This window comes from Scomber japonicus, chromosome 23 (assembly GCF_027409825.1).
Source record: "Scomber japonicus isolate fScoJap1 chromosome 23, fScoJap1.pri, whole genome shotgun sequence".
Taxonomy (NCBI): domain Eukaryota; kingdom Metazoa; phylum Chordata; class Actinopteri; order Scombriformes; family Scombridae; genus Scomber; species Scomber japonicus.
The window spans coordinates 18,724,311-18,742,101 of NC_070600.1; the positions used below are offsets into that span (position 1 = coordinate 18,724,311).

Here is a 17,791-nt window from a genome sequence, read left to right on the forward strand (position 1 = left end):
GTTCTTGAGTTATTGTGACCACAAGTGTTGTGGCATGTTAATATGCAAATGTATGCATGCAGGAGAGTAAACAGGTTTGATCTTGTATTATTTTAAAATATACAGTCACTGGCAGTCCTCATAGCAGAGGAGCGTTGTCTTCTGAGAGGGCAAAGGCCAATGGCAAAACTTTCTCAGCTTGCAGGCCAACTATGCCAATACCGGCTCAGACAATAAAATAGTGATACGCAAAAGGAAAGGAAAAGAGAAAGGAAAACAGCAGGGACAAAATGTTGAGTTCAGAGTAATATCATGCATATGATGAATGCAGAGTCCAAATTTGGGGTACAGAGCAGGAATACATGAATGAAGTCCAAAGATTCCAACAGAATCCATCAGGAAAAAAGCAGCAACAGATTCTTCATACTATGATGTACACCTGAAAGGTTTTAGGGAACTACGGGACACTATGAGGTCAGCAACATGAACCAAGGTAAAAAAATCATCACAAGCACCTTGTGTGGTAGCTGAGGTACCAGTTCTATTGACTGAAGTCGATACAGACTTCTACTAATCAAACAGAGCTATAGACCTGCCTCCACCTTCAGCACAGCAGGCTTCAGTTAAGGGGCAGAAGGTTGCTGTTGGTTGAGAAGGGGGAATAATTTATCAAATGAAAACAGAAAGGAAAGATATTCCAGAGTTGAACACTTTACCCACCCACAATGGCCTCTCAACTGGCAACCACATACACTTCATTCATCAGTGGCATGTTAGCCACTCCCTGCAGGGTTCACTGCCAGTGATAGCAACATGATTTCTATGCCTTCGGGGGGGTATTTAGTCTTACCCGCCTGGTCAGACAGCAGAGTCACGAGTGATAACAGACCCCCTGTTGACCAATCACAACCTTCACATCTCCATCAAGTGTGTAGCAACACAGTAATCCTTGCATCACCAACGATTATGACCATCATATAATCTGAGTGGCACTAGAGCAAAGGGGAAACATTGTGCAGCTTGTAAGAAAACTTAGAGATTGAAGGATAAAAATGGGATCATCAGTATTTTATGACTTTTATTCTGTGGAAAATTAATCAAATTTGATTACAGATTAACATACAATTACATAATGAATATGTATGTGATAATCAAATTGCATCATTGAACCTGGATGACATTGTCTATGCATCCATCCATCCATCCATCCATTTTCTTTACTGCTTATCCTCTTGAGGGTCACAGAGCTGGAGCCAATCTCAGCTGACATTGGGTGAAAGGCATTGAACAGGTCACCAGTCAATCACAGGGCTAAAGCATAGTACAGAGGCAGACAACCAATCATACTCAAGTTCACACCTCCAAGCAACTTAGAGTTACTAATGAACCTAACCTACATGTTTTCAGTCTGTGGGAGAGAGCTGGAGTACCTATAGGGAACCCACATAGGCACAGGGAGAACAGCCATACTCCAAACACAAGGCCCCAGCCGGTTGGTGGGTCCAAACCCAGAACCGTTTTGCTGTGGAGCGACAGTGCTAACCACTACACCACTATGCAGCTAATATTGGCAAACCAATATATTGTTCTGACCCTGAAGGACGGATTCAACTCAACTGAATTGCACGTCGATTAAGGCACGACACAACCACTGAAATGTTTCAGCATGAGTGGAGTGTTTAAACCAAGCAGTTTACAGCAGGAGACAGGACTCGCTGGCAGTAATTCAGGCTCAACAATTATATACAAACCCCCAGATGAAAATAGACAATATAATTGGACCTTGACATCTTACATGCCATATAGGGAGATCAAGAGAACTGGTTGTGCAGCCTTTGGGAATAAAAATCAAACCTTTACAAAGCAAAGATTCCTCAATGATAATTAGATGCATCACTTAAGTATTTTATCCTCACATTTACATGAAAAATGGTGAGCTGACAAAAACAGAGCTCACTTTCTAAGAGCTGACTCAGATGTTGTTTCCCAAGAACTCCTGAAGTACCTTCCTCAGCTTGCAAAATGAAGGCACAATAGATCATAACACTGCAGTTTAATAAGCAGACAGTAGCTCTATTAATGTAGAAATATGACTATCGACACTCAGCACTATGATACCCTTCTGCTCAGTTTTGTGACTTGAATAAGTCAGAACAGTATCAACCATAAAAATCTTCCCACAGTGACAAATTCACATCCAATGGGGTTTTCAATCTTATTTGCATCTATTTAAGGGTCAGGATGAAAACTTCCCAGAGCTGAAACAGCCAACATACTTCTGCTGCTACTATTCTGGTCACATTGTGCAGGAGACTAAATATGCTGTATTATAAAAACAGCAAAACCTGAGCCAGATGAGTGTACGCTAGAGGGGAGCGAGAAGGAGTGAAAACATAGTCTGTGGGCTGGGGTCAATCTCACACACACACGCAAACACACACACACACACACTCCAGTTGTGCAGTTGTTTATTTGCTTGCCTGACTGACACACACTTTGCTATCTGTTTTCCCTTTCTCCCATCTTTGTCTTTTCCTTTTCTTTTGCTTCGACTCGCTCCCTCATGCCCTCTTTGACTCTGTACACAAACAAATCAATCTTCCTTCGACCTCTTGGAGATGAGCTTGGCCAGTGAGATGCATTTTGAGTGTGATGAATGTGTTGAAGAGGGGGGAAGGGTTGTCGGGGGATACGTTGGAAGAGTGGGATGGGCAAAATGGTGTCTTCTTTTCAGCTGAGAAGGTGGTATCGAGCAGCAGCGCTCATTACTGGTAGCTGGGAGGGAAACTGCTGTTCAGAGAAAACAAAGCTTGGCTCTCTGGTCCTGCATTCACTTTTCTTTCTGCCGCTCTTCAAGCCCTCCACAGAGGCATCCGTCTCCTCCTTCAACAATATAACCCTGCTCTTCTACTCTCTCTGTAGGACCTGCACACTGGGAAAAGAACGATACAGGTTGAAACACAAGGTCGATTAAGACAGGCAGAATTGGCCGATGGGTAACAGGACAGGAATGACCGATTTCAGAATATAAAACCTGGAAAGGACAAAGTAAGCAGCTCTCTTATTACGTCTATATATTTGAATGATTGTAATAAATGCTAAAACGCTGATTCAGAGAATTAAAATAAAAAGAGGGTATCAAAGTTATGGATGTACCTCGCTATCCATCTTTCACAAATGTCTACCTGCAAACCTCCAGCTCACCCGTTTCCCTTCTGTTCCTGACAATGTGAAAAATGGCAAAGGTACAGCTCAGGTACAGTATACTAGAAACTTAACACATTCATCAACAGCAGCAGCAAAACTTATCCAAAAAAAAAAAAGTCTGGTTCACCAAAACTTTTCAAACAACAAATGGAAAAACTCACCACTGAACTCAAACAAGAAAACCAAAATTCAGATGTTAAGTATAGTATAGTGCATTTTTGTTGTTTTTGGCTCAATACTCTGTTACTCTGGATTCGAAACCAATCAATCATCGTGAGGTTGAAAATGCCAACCTTCAGTTTTAATTTCAGAGTGTAATATTGTACACTTTCCAAAAATTGGAGAACAAGGAGCACAAAAACTGCTGAACACAACATTGTTCATCCAATATGGATGTGAACACGCTGCAATAATCTATTTTTTTTTATATATATAATGCATCAAATGGATATGTGTAAAGTAAAAGGGGTCACTCAAAGAGGTAACCCCACCGAGATTTAACACTCTACTCTGCAGTTCCTTTCAGCTCTACAGAGATTTAAAGCATTCAAGTTCATCTTTTTAGTGTTACAGCCCACAGGCTTTGGCGTTTTGGTTCAGTCTCACTGTTCTTATTGATTTGTTTTAAGCTGCAGCAGGCAAAAAAGCTCTTAAAACCTCTAGATATTTATCTGCTTTAGTAGATAGAAGTAGTAGTACATAAGTTCAGACTTGCATACTTGCTAGTTCAGACTTTGGGGTACAAATTTCCAAGCTTTTTTTTCCTCACAAACCCTCATTGGTAGAGAGAGAGGTTTTAAATGATGTTATTCAGTCTAAAATAAATGGAATATATACTGATATGTTTTTTTTAATACATTGATATTTATTGAAATATGGTGATAAACTGATGTGGCAGCAGCAACTGTTAGATTTCAAGGAAAGGAATTACAAAGGAATTATATCATATAGTAAAATGCTATGGAGACAAATAGCTGCCCAGATTAGTTCAATTAGATCACTTTCTCCCAGCATGATGACCGACATTGATCAACCAATCATCTCAGGAGTCAGGCTGTTAGGAGCTGAGATGACGGGCTTGTCTCACTCGGCCATCAGCTCCGAAACATCTCAGAAAACATGGCAGCAAATTTCCAAATAGGCTCTATTTGGATACACTGACCACTTTATTGGAAATCTAAATTATTACTTTCTTGCCTGACAAAATGTAGTAATGTTGTGTGTAGTCATTTTTTAAGTAATACAGTAAAAATTAGAACAGCTTGATCTCAGCCATCTCTGTTGATTTGTGCAAAATGCGTTTTGGGATACTTGTCTGTGTGAAGCTTCAGCAGCCTTCGACCAGCTTCAGCTGATGAACAGTCTAACTTCATCACTCAGTCAGTGAGTCAGTCTTATATAACTGATCAGTCAATAGAAGATTGAAGATTAAAATCCACAATCCAGAGTTTTCACATTTCAAATTTAATACTAGACTACAAGCCACATTTCTATACAACAGAAAATGTCAAACAATTATGTCTGCTTTGAAGAACACCATTTAATTGGCTGTCCTGATCACAGTTTTGAATGTAGCTGCCACAATAAACATTTGAATTAGGTGTCAGATGGATGCCACTGCATACACAGGTTGGTAAATTCTTGTACTAACTGGGTTCCACAGCACAAATAAAAAACATTAACAAAACTTTTTCCTTCAATGTCGGTCTTGAAGTCAACTCCTACCTACAGCATCCACTACAACACATAAACCAGCAGCACTTGTCACTTAATGTGTCGTACAGTAAACAACAGCTCCGACGTAAATATCCAAGGGGATGCTTTCTGTATATCATACATATGCACAGCGGTGCTTGTGGTTGTCCTGGTGATGTGTGGTTGCTGGGGTAACTCGGTCAGCAGCTAAACAAGATAGTCAACCCAAGGTCATCTGACAAGACGATGTGGCGGAGGAAGATGAGAGTGTGAGAAGAGAGAGTAGACTGCAAGCTGCTTGGCCAGACTGTGAAATACTAAGTTGATTTCTTTTTCACATTTCATTGTTTTTTTTATGTATAATTTATTATACACGTTTGAATTTAGCTTGCTTCAGACAAAACACAAGAATACACCCACCTCATACAAAAAGGTAGTGAAAGACAAACACAATGTGCGATCCTTGAATAATAAAATGAACAAAAATCAGTAAGGACAGTCACTTCTTAAAGCCAGCCTGCTATCACAGTACAACACTTACTATGTATTTATAAAACCCTGATTCAGCCCTCACCATCGAGTACCTGGTGCTCCTTTCAATACAGCTTCTATTTGTTTTATATAAATGTGTTTTAATGTACTCCTTTTAATAGTAGATTTCTCCACATGCAAACCAAAGACAAATGTATGCAAAATAAACATTGAATATAAAGTAAACTAGAGTAAATGGGACATCAGATAATATTTTTGTGGTATCTTGCAAAAATGCACGCATGAATACAAAATATTTCTAGACAGGTGAGTACTGTGTTTTCAAGTGTTTAGTGTTTTTCAATTTCCTGCTTTTTCTCTGAGAATATGAGGCCAAGAATGAGTAAGGACCAAATCTGACTACAAATCTGGGGTATTAGAGTCTCTGTTGGATAACACAGCTTTCACTGCTCAGACTAAGACCATCATTGGCAGTCTGCAGAGGAGCCAAAAGCAGGTAGAAAACAAAGGGTTGGTTAACCAAGCCTTTCTGATTGGGCTGATTGCTAAAATGAGGGAAAATAACAAGTGAAGAAAAGTTCAGAGAGATGAGAGAAAGTAAAACGCGTGGGGAATCGGTGTGTGTGTGTTCCAGCAACTGCAAAAAGGTTGCTGATGCTGCCCACTGAAGACACACATGAAAGACAGGTGAGCAATGAGGTATAACATGCACACGTACACAAATCTGCATATGCTCTCACATTTACAACTTGGACTTTTCAAGGGACAATTTAATTTCATCAGCTAAAAACATTGCCTCCCTTATCACTTTTTAGACAGCTCGGCTCATTCGCTCAGAGCTAAGTTTATGCATACAAATGTGCTACTTAATTTGCTAATGAAAGATACCCGTCTTGTGTCTTAAAAAACCTCGGCAGACAAACCGTGACAATGGTTTGGAATGAATGCCGAATGAATTCCCAAGTTAGAGCGTTGATGACAGCAGCTCTGAGTAAACAACGAGGTAACACAAATGTGGCACCTCAGCTCTCGGAGATGTAATTACAGAAGCCACGACATCTGCGCTACTGTCTCTGCAGCGATGTAATGAGACCAAGTGGGCGACGGCGGCTTTCTGGTGTTTGATGCTGAATGACATGAGGCACGAAGTCCAGACTCTGATGCATCTCCCGTGGGTGGGCAACATATCACCAGGGTGACATGACTCAGGAACAATTCCACTGAAAGGAAATTAATTCTGATTTGTTGTTTTTTTTAAAAGAAGAAGATGAGGGACAGGTCTATATGCAGTATAGTGATGGGAGTGAATATCAATAAGGTGAGGGAAATAGATGTGGGCTCTTTTTTACAATTCTAATTTATGAATTTAAACTATCAGTGCTATGCTGAAATGTCTATTTGAAATAAGCAAACTTCTTCACCAAGAGGGACAAAAACTAAATTTAATGGGGAGTGAGCCAATGACAAACACACTGCACTGTATAAAACTAAACTTTTCAGCACAACATCCTCAATGCTGCTTAAATGTATTCTCATATGATTACAAAAGCTCACCTTGCTTGATTTAGAGTCCTTAATACATGGCAAGTACATTTCTCCAAGTGAATGAAGGTTACATTGAAAACATGCTGTAGATATTCAATGATACTGACCCATTAAATCAATCCAAGAAATGAAACTGTGACAGCACAGCATAGATATATTTTTAGCCCAATTGAACAGAATATGAAAATATATTAAGAAAGAATGTGGTGGAAGGCATGCTTTGTGACCTAGCTGCATGGCTTTGACCTCATTCAGCCACAAGAGCATTGACTCACTGATGCTGAGTCAAGTTCTTCAACACCAGACTGTGAAAACCCATTTCTGTGTGGACCTGGCTTTGTGTACATGGGGACAGAAAAGAGCCTTCACCAAAATGTTGCAGTTGAAAGCATGTATTTATTTATTTATTTACAATATCACTTTAGGCTATGGTATGAAGATTTAACAGGAAGTTAGGGGATTAGCCCAAAACATCCCAAACAGCCCCAGACCAAAAAGGCCTGGGCATGATGATGCACATGCTTTGGGCCATGTAGTGTTTATTCCAGTAGCTATAACACACTCCACACAAATATTGGTGAAGTTTTCCAACTGTTTAATAAAAGGAATGAAGTATCAGTCTGCTCACTTTTTTTTGCCTCACTGCCTAGAAGTCAGTTTGCATATATGAATGAAAATGGCACAAATGATGAATATGTATGAATCAGTATGCTTGTCAATAACGCTGCATAAAGGAGCAACAAGATTTAGATGTGCACTTCTTACTGCCTGGGTTTTTTTTTTTTTTTGCTAAAAATATAAAAACAGCAGATGAAAATGTGTGTGCTCACTTTTTGTTCTTGCTATCATCCTCTTGGAGGCTGAATACATCGTTATCATTGATCAACTTCTCAATGAGTTTCAACAAGGAGCCATTTAATCACATCCTCTAATGAAGCCTTGGCACAAATGGAGTACTGCACAAATTATTGTAACCTCTTTGTTAATAATCCAAATTTAACCATGAGAACAGGCAGTAGGAAATAACAAACTTCATTGAGAATAAGGCTGCTCCAGTAAATGCAAAACAGATTCTTATTATTTCCTGCATTGAACTACCTCCACAGAGTAAAAAAAAAAAAAAAAAAAGGTTACAACCAAGGCGTTAATAAGCTGATTTGTGAAAAGACAACCTGCAGATGCTGGTATATTCAGATTTAAATCAACACTGCAGAGGTAATATTCCTGTTGAGCTTTTCAGTTTCAGGTTAAGATTTCTTATTAACCTCTGATCCAGTGCAGTGCTGTCTATCTACACAGTTAGTAAACGCTGGGCTGTTAAATGGCTGTGTTTTTCTTCGGTGAGTAGATGGGGTTTTCAAGGAGGCTGTAAAACTGCCCTAGACAAACCTTCTGAAAGCACTGACTATTTTCCAGGAGGAGTATTCGTGGAAAGCGATCTTGTGCCAGCCCAGCACTGCACTTGGCAAAGGCCAGGAGGAGAAATTGTCAATTCTACAATTTATTTGACAAGACAGATGCTCTGAAGAGCTCCAATTCACTTTTTAAAGACAATTCCTTTCTTTGTACCAGGACATCTGCTGTCTGTCAGAGAGAGTCACGGAAACAATAACAAACAGAAAGAGACAGCCACACAGAGACAGAGAGACCACGGCACCTAAAATACTACTGTAAGTCCATCCGCCACCACTCACCGGCGAGGCAGCCAAACCCTGCCAACTGGAAACACACATTTGTTGCCAGGCAACACCAGTGACATCAGCAACCTTCATCATCAACCCCCTCCACCCCATGCCAATGACACTTGGGTCTTAAAATAGCACACAGATTAGTATCAGGCTTCAAAATGGCAGACATTCTTTCATATGCACATAAGGGGAAATGAGCTGGGCTGCTAGTGAATTCAGATGGTTCAAGGGTGACAGACTATGCATTAATGTCTCTTTGAAAAGTGGAAGGGGGTGGGGGTGCTAAATGCATGTATATTATTTTGTGTGTGCGTGTCAAAAAGGCATGTAAATGTAATCAATATCATGATGGTGAAGGTAAGAGCGGCAGTATGAATGAAGGCCAAAGGGCAGCTGGGAGAAAAAAAAAGCATTCAGGTGTCATGTTGGGGGTGATGAGGCAGGATGAATCAGCATATCAGATGACAGCGGGTGGCTGAGAAATGATTGAGTTCGCTGCACATGGGAATAACGAGCACACCAATCACTTCCACTCTGTATCAGAAAAGTAATCTCGCCTGAGCCAGCCAAGCGCGCTGAACTGAAAACTAATCACAAGCTAAATTGGTCAAATTAGTCAAATTCTCATCCATGAGCTTGTTAGCACATATAAATATTTCCTGCAAAGAATGTGACCTCCTCCTCCTCCTCCTTCTCTGCTGTATGTCATCCTGAATCTCACCACTGGCGCCATCATGACAAAGTGAATGTTATGTGTCAGCTGACTTTGTTTAATTTCTCCCAACCAGAGCCCTGTGCATATCTAAGGAGAGCCGTGCTACAAGGAGTGAATGCCGCTGGCTCTTTGCATGACGCGACTGTTTACCACTCACCAATGCTACGCAGTTGGGCTGAAAGGTAAGGGAAGCCTCCAGGGGATAGATGAAAAAAAAACAATATGAATCAAACCCTGAGCTGTTTTTAATCTTTTCCGCGGTGTACACCAGGTAGAGCTGATGAGACTGTTTTCAGTGTACTGTGATGATGTCAGAGATAATGAATTAAATGATGCATCTTTTAACAGGAACTGACAAACACACACACTCTGTTTGATGAATAAAGCATTCTACAGTGATGATAAAGCAGCTTTACACAGAGGAACTGGGAAATACACTGATACAGCGTCTAGGGTACGGGTTCAAGAGTTCTCTATGAAAAATTTAATTCTTTGACAAATACTGTACCTCATTATTTGTTTAGCAGGCATGTTTTTGAGTAATACTAATGAACTATATCTCCAAAGAAAAAATGATTTTCCTTTCAATAATGAAAGAATAATACATTTGAAAATAACCTTGAATATAATTTTCAGCCACATAAAGGGATTTGTAATTTCGACTGTAGTATTCAAACTGCTCCAGGTTCCAAAAACTGTTCAACAAAACACAGGCTAAAACAAACAACATTACAAAATGTATATTCAGTATATACATGAATGCTCTGATTCAAGATTTCTTACATTTTGGATGAACAAATTTAGGTGTGAGGTTTACCTGGTGCCCCCAACCCCATGTATCATGTATATTAGTCTAACAGTGCTCTGTGCAATCTCTGCACCTGCTCCTCCCTGCATTGCACATGGAGCCTGTTTTCTCCCAATCGATTACAGCTTTCGGCTGCTGAATATTACATTCCAGGATTACAAGCATTCATCTGTAAAAATGTATGAGCAGCTGCACAGGTTATTGATTTCTTTCAGGTATAAAAGCTTTTTTGCAGGTGACCACAAAGAGCAAAACCTCTGTATAAGTAGAGGGAGAGATCTATCAATATTTAAAGATGAATACCAAATGTGTGAGAGAGGGACTTAAAAAAGACTGTCTGAATAAGTTTGAAAAATGACATCCGAGTTGAAAGCCACAAGTTGCAAATAAACTTTGCTTTTCGGGTGCTCTGTGTATAATGAGTTCCTCAAAGAGGAGTCTGTCTCCCCTTCCTATGATTCTCATTTTGGAACAAACAAGCCTTGAATGCTAAACTGCTTCCTATTGACAAAGCTGATTTTCTCCTGTTGGGAGGGAAGATGAAAGAGAGTTGTCAAGGCACCGACACAGCCAAAAGTTGCTTGATCGATGTCCTGTCTCCAGAGATGGTCGAACAGTGCGCCGCAGCAATCTCAGCAGGGTCACACATGAACTCGGTACAGGCAGGAAGAAACTATATGCACACTGCATCTTCCTGCCAAGTGTGTAATCTTTTTACTTGCATTTGAGAACTGTGTGTCAATATAAAAACATGCTAATAAAGTTGTATTGTTTATATGTGCAGCACTAAAGCATCACAATACATGACTACTTTAGTGAGAGGTGTAGTTTTGTGATTGCAAGGTCACCAGGTGGAGAAACAGAGAACTCCAAGGCAAGCTCCAGTCAGTGTATCGACTGTATATCTGACTGTGGCAAGACTTGTTACTAAGATAAATTAACTGTTGATTTCAGTGTGATGTGGGGAATTGGTGCTAAAAATAAAAAGGATAACATAACACCGACCTCAACCATTAAAAGGTACCCTGTTGAGTTTTTAACACTATCAGTGCCTACAGAGCGATGTTTGTGTCTCTCTGTCTGGAGCATGCACATGCACAAAGATGCACATGCACACACATGAGCATGAGGACACACAATACACGCTCTTGCCAGTCGTTTTTACTATTCCACTGATCAATCTGTGGTAATGCACAAATTAACCTAGTCATACACCCACAAAAGCAATGAAGAAGAAGACTGATAGCAAGTAAACAGTCACAAACGATGCAAAACATTTTTTTAACCCTCCTGTTGTCCTCGAGTCAAGGAAGGAAGGGAGGGAGGAAGAAGGAAAGATGGAAGGAAGGAAGAAGGAAGGGAAGGAGGGAGGAAGGAAGGATGGGAGGAAGGAAGGAAGGACGGAAGGAAGGAAGGAAGGGAGGAAGGAAGGAAGGAAGGGAGGAAGGAAAGATGGAAGGGAGGAAGGAAGGAAGGAAGGAAGGAGGTAGGAAGAAGGAAGGAAAGGAGGGAGGAAAGAAGGAACAGTCATAACAGACAGGGTCAATTTGACCCAGGAGGACGATACGAAGGTTAAAGTAATCAGCTTTACAAATGTTTTTTTACAAGGAAGGAATGTCATTCAACATGTTTGCTGCATGTGAGTTCAAACAGCTTAAGAAGAATAAACTCTGCTTCCTCTGTAACTTTATGAAGGAATTATTAAATAAGAATGATTTAATGAATGTGTGCAACTTGACAGAGTCTCTTCCACACCTACACATTTGAAGTCAAGCTGCCATAGACACACAAAGAGAAAGCAAGATGAGAAGTGACCCGCTCTACCATGAAAAAGTGAAGAACACATTTGGATTGCAGCGCCTGCCGCAAGCTGCCAGTTATTGAGTTTAGCGGGGGGTGAAAAATCCAATGGGATTTACACATCTAGACAGAAATCAAGAGGGCGCCAGAGGTTTTTCTCCAAACTCAATAAATCACCTGGCTGGGAATAGCCACAAAGTGTGACAGGATTTTGTTTTGGTGTATGAGGCAGAGTAAGTGAAGTGAGATTCAAACTCGGTTCTGATTCAAACACCCCTATAATAAACCAGAATGAAATGTTATCTCACAAATATAAGTAGATCAGAATCAGCAGCTCTGTTCAGCACATCTAGGGTGGTGAAGCTTTGTTTTAGTCCAACCATCTGCACTCTCAGTCACACTCAATCCAAGATGGAGGTGCAGGTAGGGAAAGCATTGGGATCCATTATAAATAACAGAGCAAACAACTTAATCACACCGCACCAAAAGGCTTGCATATACCATAATCTTTTGTTTTTCTGTGTATATTACAGCTTACTTTAAACCAATCAACTTCCAAACTGCTCATATGAACCGTAAATGCTCATTAAAATACTTTATGTAACAACAGATCAGTGTTTGGGTGCTTAAGTAGAGCATTAAAAAGACCACAGAGAGAGGATTCACTTTCATTATTGGTGTTCAGCAAACTGATTAATTGTCAGTTTCTGTGGGACCACCACACAGCACAAAGATACAGTGTATTAGAAGAGCAATATGTTCCAACTTTGGGGAGCTGAATGGACACCAGTCATGAAGTTGAACCCAGACTGAACCTGAGCCCCTGCCCTGAATGAGACAATCTACCCTTACATACACCAAAACTACTACTTGACTGAAATAGACCAGTCTTGCCAGTCTTGTTATACATGTTTTCAGTCTTGAAATGCATACTTTTAATGATTTAATTCTACTACTAAGACACCCACATTTGTTGTTGCAGTAAAGCCAATAGTAGAATCAACTATTTAAACTCAAGAGCCTGAATTGATAAATCACATGTTTTTGTAATATCGAGCTCTTCACACTCCCATTGAGCCTGGACAGACCAATCAGCCATGTGAGCTTATCTGAGCTCATATCAGAGTGTGTTGCCCGCACAAACGCAAGGTCGATGGTTTTCCAACACCCCAACGACAGTATTGATTCCATATTTAACACAGAGATGTCGCCTTGTCCACCATCGATCCTCCATTTGCTTAGGAGGGATATTACTAAACAAAGGGACATCCAATTGTGCTCTTTCTCTGTCTCTGGTACATTTATCATCGTTCACAAGTACTTGGGGAGGGCAATGATCAAACTGCAAGGGGGGGGGGGGGGGGGGGGGGGCACGGCATTACTGTGATGGCACACTGCCCTGGCTCAAGGCTCCAATCCAAGAGGCTAATGGGGTCTTACCCATTCAAGAATTATTACAGACTGAGGCCTGAGAAACAATGCAGGGGAAGCATGGGAATTACACACAGTAGCAGTCAAAAGTTTGGACATAGTCTCTCATTGAACAGGAATAAGATGGTGTGTCTAAACTTTAGACTTGTACTGTGTCTTATCATGCAACCCCACAGCAGTCATAATGTATACCAGGTCGATTGTGAGGTGAAAAAAGGTAGATTATACACAAACGCTCCCCCACCTGTTTAATGTACAACCACTGGAATGTGAGTTGAAGTGACTCAACCTATGGATGGTAATAATTTAAAGTGCACTGGTGAGATGAATTTCGAAATATTGACCATGTTGATGGGTTTTTTTGAAAAGCAGACAAATCAAAATGAAAATCCTGCTGCACCAAGGCTGATTACAACATATTATTGTTATCATAGGAAAATGGACAAAATCCAAATATCGCTGGTTAAGTCTTGTTTTGTGTATTTTACACTTCCAAAATAAAGGACAGTTAAGGCTCATCATCAAGTAGTTGACTCAAAGCATGCTTCACTGGGGAAGCAATTTCAATTTCCACTCCTGAACTGATGGACAATTCCCTAGTGATTGTTTTCCCTCCTTAATCTCTTTGCTAAGCACACAACTCAGTCCCCATAGCTCTGTGTCCCATATGGGCCAAAAGTCTATTAAACATTAGTGAAGTCAATGAAGGGGAAATGCCAATCAAAGCCCTTGTTTGAATGCTACTCTGACATGTGACTGTGAATGGTTAGAGGAATGCTCGCTGGGACTTTTCCCACCTGAGTACAGCAGCAAGCACACATTTATCCTGAACCAGTTTCTAAGGTGAGGACATCTGGGATGTGCTTTGCACTACTATATGTTAAGCGGCATCTTTTGACATCAAAGTAACTGAGGCAAAAAGGTTGCAGAGGTAAATGTACACCCATGTATGTTTCATTTATCAGGTAGATTAAGCCAATAATTAAATTTAGCATGCAGGGGAAGTCACATTTTTATTAAGTGACAATGGAGCCGCTCCATTTTATTTTTTGCACCATCATTTTCAGTCATGATTCTGCTCTTGACTTCTTTAAATTGGCCAATTTTGATTCAAGTGGTAGGCATGATGTCTTTGCCACAGAAGTATCCCCTGGTGACCTCGGTTATTATTTGGTCTGCCATGTCTGCACAATCCTATCTCATTTTCTTTGATACTTAAATAACTGTTGCAAATGATGACATGTCAGTTCATGTGACGATAAGTTCTCAGACAAGCTTGGGGGTCTTTGATATCATAATTATTAAAATACAAGGGGTCCAATCCCTCAGTACATAATACAAAACACAGAGGGGATTAATCAAAGAACAAAGAATAATAAAAATGTACTTTACAATGACAGCTAGCTCTCAGGGAACAGTGATTTTCTGGAGTTATGCCTCTTCTCAAGGCCAAGTTAATGTCAATTGGCTAATAAATACAGCAAAGAGCACATTTATAGTCTTCTCACACTGATACGCTTAAGATGAGACTGAGGCTTAAAGATCAAGTTGAATTAAAACATCATATACAGTTCATGCTAATAAAGTAGTCAGGCTCCTTGAAAAGCTTTCTCAGTATCTGTATCATAAGAGCCTAATCCCTCAAGTTAGAGTTTTAAGTGCTGGTCAACCCATTAAAGTGACATTATTAAAAGTACACTAAGAAACTTCACAAAAAGCATATGGTAAGGGATTTGTACAATTTAAGCTTTAACCACCAGAAATCCTGTGGCTTGTCTACAAGTCCAGAGCTCAGCATTTTGATTCACCACTTCCTGTTAAATATGCATCTCTGGGCAAATAGAACAACTGTATAGAGTCTGATAAGATGTGTATCTTTATATGAATCTCAGTGTAGCTTTAAATGGATCAATGTTTTCTGATTCTGAAGTCTCGGTTTTCTGTCTTTGGAAAGTAGAAGCTTTCTTACCTGTCTGCCACCAGTGATCCAGGACAGGGACCCCAAAGCTCTGCTTTGCCCACTCCAGCGTCTCCACATCACAACGCTCTCCTGCCAAGAATAATGACTGCAACCTGCAAGGACACAGAGTTTTATCTGTCAATCAATGTGAGGAAACGTGACATGTCTACTCCTTCACAGAAATGGTGAAATGTGTCCAAATGCTCAAACCTACTTTAGATTTCTCAAGACTTTAATCATCATCTAAACAATTAAATATAGATATGGAGAAGCAGAGGTGCCTAGATAGCATGTATATATTCTATAATGAGCAGCATCTTAATCCCATCTTAATTCAATATTGGTGTGTGGAGGGTTTAATTGGTTTGGCAATCTCTGCATCCCTAAGCATCTTAACATTTTATTTAAAGGTGAGTGGGTTTAAAGCTGTGCAGCTTGTGAGCTTGGGATTTACCTCTTTGCAATGAGTGTTTTACAAAGTCAAACTCGTGTGTTACGAATACTGAATCACAGCAATTATGCAAAACTGACATACCAGATACTATAGCTGACAATTCTTAGTATTAGATACTCTTCAGTGTCATTCAACTCATACAACATATCTTCAAGAAAAATTGTTTTGGACCACAAACAGTTGCAGTTTCAAGCCAGAATAAACCACTTTTCTTTTCCTATGATCCTGGCTGAGACTGAGGTACGACCCCCTCCAGTTCTGGCTCTGATGATGTCAAGAGGTGGTAGTTTATTAGTAGAATTGGCTCTTGTCACCTTTGCTGACTAGAGAAGCTCTGTAGCGTCACTATGATCATTTTCTTCCTTAATCCTTGTTTGTATTGAGGATCAGCTTCACTGCAGTCTCTAAGACCTCATTACTTTGCTTCTTTTCATAGACTTAACTGCATAAAACTGTCCATTCCACATTTTCTTCCTCTGAAACTTTGAGGCATATCCACTCATTTTAAAGGTGGATGTTTGCATTTGACCTGTAAAACACTATTGGTAAGACTAAGCTCATCTTTTTCCAAAGAAAAAAAATCCACTCTTCCAACGATGTCTCAGTATTATACCAATGTATATTAGTAGTGAATCATGTACTGAACATCTGGATTTGTCAAATTCTAGCCTTCCTTACCAGTCCCTCCCTCACTCCAAGTTTGGGCAACCGCTACTCGCTGAATTCATGAAACGCTCCCTCCATGCCCTACGAATGACCCAAAACACTGCAGTTTCTATCTTCCCTCTCCCTGATTTCTCCCACATAATTCTCTCGCAAATGCCCATTGATGGTTGCCCATGGCTGCTCATATCTAATTCAAAACACTGCCTGTTGCTCGCTACAAGGCTGTGGAGGGATCTATAACCCCCTACATGTCCAGGCCACAGTGCAGCTCTAGATAATAGTCTGATCGCTGCATTTTCTCACAAATGGCTGCTAGTCATCACTCATTGGTCTCAGCACTCCCCGATGTAGAAATGACCTTCCAACTCAAATCAAACTTCTAGTCACATTCTATCTTCTGTAATAGGCAAGAACATTTTCATCATGTCACTCTCTCCCCACTGAATTATCTCTTTACTCTCTCTCTCTTCTTTCTCCTTGGGTGATATTTTATTCTCTTTTTCATGCAATACTCTCTAACTTGATTGTTCTACAGTCTCAGAATATTATATAGCTCGGTTTCTCTGGTTTCTCTGTAACGCTCTGATGGCAGAATGTGCACTGACAAATAGTGCATGTGTGTGAGTAAACCAAATGCTCAAAATGCTCATCCCCACACAGATGTTGCTGAAGGTTGCCTGACAGCCTTCAGTCACTTCAGTTTTCAACACTTTTCTCCTTCATTCAACTGCAGCTTAGTTTTTAGCTGATGTAACCTCTCCTTCAATGTGACCAGTTTTTATAAACAGAGAGGTTTGATAAAGAATCTTAGGTGATCTCACATGCTAAGGTCATTTTAAAAACTATTCTTTCCACTGTAGTACCCATGAAAATTGTGGTATGTGTGCTATTTGTCTTGGCCTCCAGTACAAGTTGTGATTGGTTTAAGATATTATTAAAAAGGCAAAATATACATCTAAAAGTATCATTGGTATCATAATGTATCAGTATGTGCAAGGTATCCAAATCAATACATCATTTAAAGTGATGCAAATAATTGTGTCTATTTGATTCATAAGAACATTTTAAATCCATTTTATGGCAAATATTTACATGCATTATCCTTAGTTGCATTGAAGCCTACGAGCCCCACCATCTGGCAATTTAGCTCCGACCTTGTATGCTCTTACTTGTATTGAATAAGTACTTAAAGGTTATTTGACTAACGAGAGCACACTCAGGATAAACAGCTTTAAGTAAATACCTTGATTATGTAGACTATCAAATATGAAAGATGTACATCAAAGACTATAATGATTGCTCTGGATTAACGTTCTAGCGCATCAGCTGTCATATAGATCCTGCCATAGAA

The 17,791-nt window shown here is 40.0% G+C and overlaps 1 protein-coding gene across 1 annotated transcript in view; it reads right to left on the reverse strand.

The window, feature by feature from the left end:
* Positions 1-17,791, reverse strand: part of acss3 (acyl-CoA synthetase short chain family member 3) — a 35,407-nt gene that overhangs the window by 4,635 nt on the left and 12,981 nt on the right. Inside the window, exon 9 of the mRNA XM_053313793.1 lies at positions 15,330-15,433. Within this exon, the coding sequence (XP_053169768.1) occupies positions 15,330-15,433 (104 nt within the window). The remainder of the gene's footprint in view (positions 1-15,329; positions 15,434-17,791) is intronic.